Source organism: Triticum dicoccoides, chromosome 1B, assembly GCF_002162155.2.
Source record: "Triticum dicoccoides isolate Atlit2015 ecotype Zavitan chromosome 1B, WEW_v2.0, whole genome shotgun sequence".
NCBI classification, from domain to species: Eukaryota; Viridiplantae; Streptophyta; class Magnoliopsida; order Poales; family Poaceae; genus Triticum; species Triticum dicoccoides.
Genome location: NC_041381.1, coordinates 676,764,222 through 676,767,860, shown reverse-complemented (window position 1 = coordinate 676,767,860; position 3,639 = coordinate 676,764,222). Strand labels below are relative to the sequence as shown.

The window sequence follows — 3,639 nt, the reverse complement described above, 5'->3', positions numbered from 1 at the left end:
TAGTGAATAGTAACATAAGTGTGGTAACATGCAAAGCTTCATTTATTAGGTTATAGACTCATATTGCATTGGGACATGTGATGTTACAGTAACTAGCTAAGTTACTGTAACTACCTCTCTCTTCATTAACTCATTGCTACATAAGCAAAGTTGTTGAGTTGGACTCGATGTTACTACTGAAGTTACTCCCACTGTGGCTAGTCTAAGATTGGTAAGCTTGTGAGATCTGCCAAGTCGCAAGCGTGTCTTTTGCATAATTGTTGTAAGCGTAACAAAGGTAATTAGGGCACGCCTACATCTTAATCTCACCACCTCCTCCTCCTTGATAAAGCCAATGCGAATTCGAGGTGATACATGCGTCCAGCTAATGTTTTGAGACGTACCCCACCGTAAGGCGGTGTTGCTGCTCAAGGATACGGCCGCCGCGGGGCGAGCCGGAAGCCTCAGACGCCGGAGCGCGAGGGCAGCATTGCCGTTCCTCGACCGGTTAGTGTTCTGCAGCAACCGGCAACCGGCAGACGCCTTCTGTATTGCTCATCTGCACCCTAGCTACATTAGATACTCTATAGATAGTTTTATATCGGTTATAATGAAGCATCACACCATAATCTCGATAGTACGTGAATCGATTGTCACCCACATAACATAACCAGATTCGGTTACTTACACATCAAACATTCATGCTGGCTCTCATATATTCAGGCTCCGGCAGATAGATGGAACTAGTATATCACAACAAAAGAAGACAGACAGACATCGTCTATCCTCTTCTCCACATATTATTATCACCATTTTCTTTCGAAATACATGGATGGTTACCAAAAAAGCAACATCCTCACATAGGTCACATGCATCCTTAGTTCCATATGACATTACATAGAACATATAGTACTTACATGCTAGATCAAACCAAGGCCAGAAATTAAGATCCACACAAGTTGGATGGATAGCTTGTGTGTGGCCTGAAGCAGCTCTAGTACCTACAAGACAAGAAAGCAGCCAGGAAGCAAAAACCAATTAATCCATCAGCGACCAACCCAGTATGGTTTATTTTTAAATATAAGGGGATAATTCAGTTGCCCGAAAGAAACATTTTGTCATATTGTTATTACCTCCTTTTTATTCTATGCCTGAACCCTGTTTTGGATGTCAAAGCAGGTCACCACCTTTGCTGCAGCCAATCTTTTTACCCAAGCGTGTCTTGAAATTAATAACGACTTCGTACTGAGCCCCCAACATACGAAGCCGTTTCAACCAGAAGAACTTCTTGGCCAGTTCATGCGTCTCCGCTGTTTTCTCCACAAACACTTTCTTCACATGCGTTGAGAATTGCTCCCTGGATTTCTTATCAATATGAGGTGATCGCAGCACGGTGTATAAGGACCGCGATTCAGGCAGCCCGACCTTATGCATGTATGGCGCAAGCTCCTTCAGATTGTTCTTCTGGTTATTGAAAGATTTCAAAATTATGCGTATCTTGGCAGGCGACTTGTGGGTCCTCGGGTACACATCTTCCTTGGTCTCCTCAATAGGCTTGCCAAGCTACAACAATTAACAAACTTGACATTATAAATAACAACAAAAGGGGTAGCAAATGTCTGGATCTGTAGCCTTCTTCTAATATCATCTCCTTCGACAAGATATATGAATGGGCTTGCAGTGAACTAACAAAAGTCATGAAAAAATCTGGAAAATTTTGTACACACATTTCTAGTATCGCTTTACCTATTTTTCAGAACTCGTTTTAATATACAACATTTTGTTGCGGAGAAACTTTACATACAATCAATGTAGGAGTAATAAAACGAGAAATTCCAGACCGAGCTAATTAGTGGATTGCATGAAGATTGCACTATAGGCCTATCACATAGTACAGAACAGCTCCATCATATTACCCTAACTTTGTGTTTGGATGTCTGTATTGGAGACCTCTGTATTGTTTGGATGTCTGTATTGGATTGGATTCATCGCCATTCGGATTTCCATATGAGTAGGGCTAGCTTACAAGGGAAATCGGTTCAGAACCTAGGCTAAGCTCCCTCATTAGAATTGCCCTAATTCTCAGGGAGGTTTGCTTTGCTAGAGATCTGATCACGACCTACATTGTTTTGTTTTGTTTGGGGCAGAGCAATGGCAGTAATCTAAATGAATTTATTCGTTCGTTTGCTAATGTCAATTTTAATCTAGAAGAAAACGGGTCTACTCTGCTTGATTTAGCCTCTGCCAATACTTCCTCAACTATGAAATTAATACCCTATTGGTTTCTATTGAATCCTTTTGTGTCTCTCTGTTTAATTCATTAATCATTTCCAGCCTCTTTTTCATCCCTTCGTCCCTCCACCACGAGAAAGAGGACGGCGGCACCCAGGCAGATCGAAGACGGCGGCGCCCAGGCAAAACGAAGACAGCGGAGCCCCGCAAGTCGAGACCCTCCCGTTCCGTTTTTCCTCTGCCGCTGATCCTTCCTTTTCTCCGACGCCCCTTCCCGTTGTCTCCGGCCATGCTCGCCGCGTTCAGATCCAATCTGACCTCTAATGGCTGCGGCTGCAGTCCCCTCCGGCGCCAGCCCTCCATCCCTGGCACTGCAGTGACCCACCTCCGGCGCCAGCTATGCACCAATGCTTAATGGACAATAACATTTTGACGAAAAAGGGTTTCCCCCCGCTTTGTATTCCAAAGCAACCAACCGATACATCCAAGGATAGGTGCTGGGGCGGAAGCAGCACAGTCACACCCAAAAGAAACGAAAGAGAAACAACAAGAGAAAAGAATGCCGACAACGGCGAATCGACGGAAACGAAGAAGCTTCACGACCACTGCGCCCACCGAAGATCTCCCACCAAGTTCCAAGGCTCCGAAACACCGGTACCAATCAGCACCTCCAAGAAGGACCGCGACGAAGACGACGCTGCTGCCAAGGATTTCCCCCGGTACACGACGAGGCGAGAGGAAAGGTCGCCCCCGACGCCTCCAGGAAGGTCCGGCGGCACCCACCGGCGTCGCCGCGTCGGGGTCGGACAGGCCGACAGGGGTTTCCCCCGATCCCAACCTTCACCTCAGGTGCTCCAGAGCCTGCCACCAAACCGACCACCATCTTGCGCCACCATGGTCAAGAAGCCTCCACGCCGTCTCACCACGGCACCACGAGGTGAGGTCTGCACAACAAGGGATAGGAGCCGGGACTAGGGGCCGCAGCACCATCGGCACGCGGGAGGGCACAACCTCCACCGTCAACGACGGTAGCCGACCGGACACACTAGCAGGAGCCTACCAGGCCCGTGTGCCCACAGGCCCGGCCGGGAACTCCATTCCCGGACAGCTCCCGCCATCGCGCTGCAGCAGGCACGCCATCGGCATCGCCGCCCCCCATCCGAGCCGCTCCTCCTCCTCACCACACAGACGACGACGAAGCCACGCCAGGGACCGGCCCGCTAGGACCCAGATGGGGCCGGGAGGGCCCAGATCTGGGCCGGGGACGCGCCGCCGGCCACCGCACGCCACCACGCCGTCCTGCTGCCAAGGGCAGCACCGCCACCGCGCCTACCGCCGGCGACCGCTGCCGGGTCACCGGGCCGCCGCCCAGCCGAGCATCACCGCCGCCGTCACCAGCCCCGGGAGGGAGACGAACGCGCGGGTACA

The 3,639-nt window shown here is 49.9% G+C and overlaps 1 protein-coding gene across 1 annotated transcript in view; it reads right to left on the bottom strand.

The window, feature by feature from the left end:
- Positions 1-713: 713 nt before the first annotated feature.
- LOC119349599 (ribosomal protein S10, mitochondrial-like) overlaps positions 714-3,639 on the bottom strand; it is a 4,882-nt gene continuing 1,956 nt past the window's right edge. Inside the window, exons 3-4 of the mRNA XM_037617657.1 lie at positions 1,113-1,542; positions 714-980 (exon numbers count right to left, since the gene is read on the bottom strand). Coding sequence (XP_037473554.1) covers positions 1,150-1,542 — 393 coding nt within the window. The 3' untranslated portion in view covers positions 714-980; positions 1,113-1,149. The remainder of the gene's footprint in view (positions 981-1,112; positions 1,543-3,639) is intronic.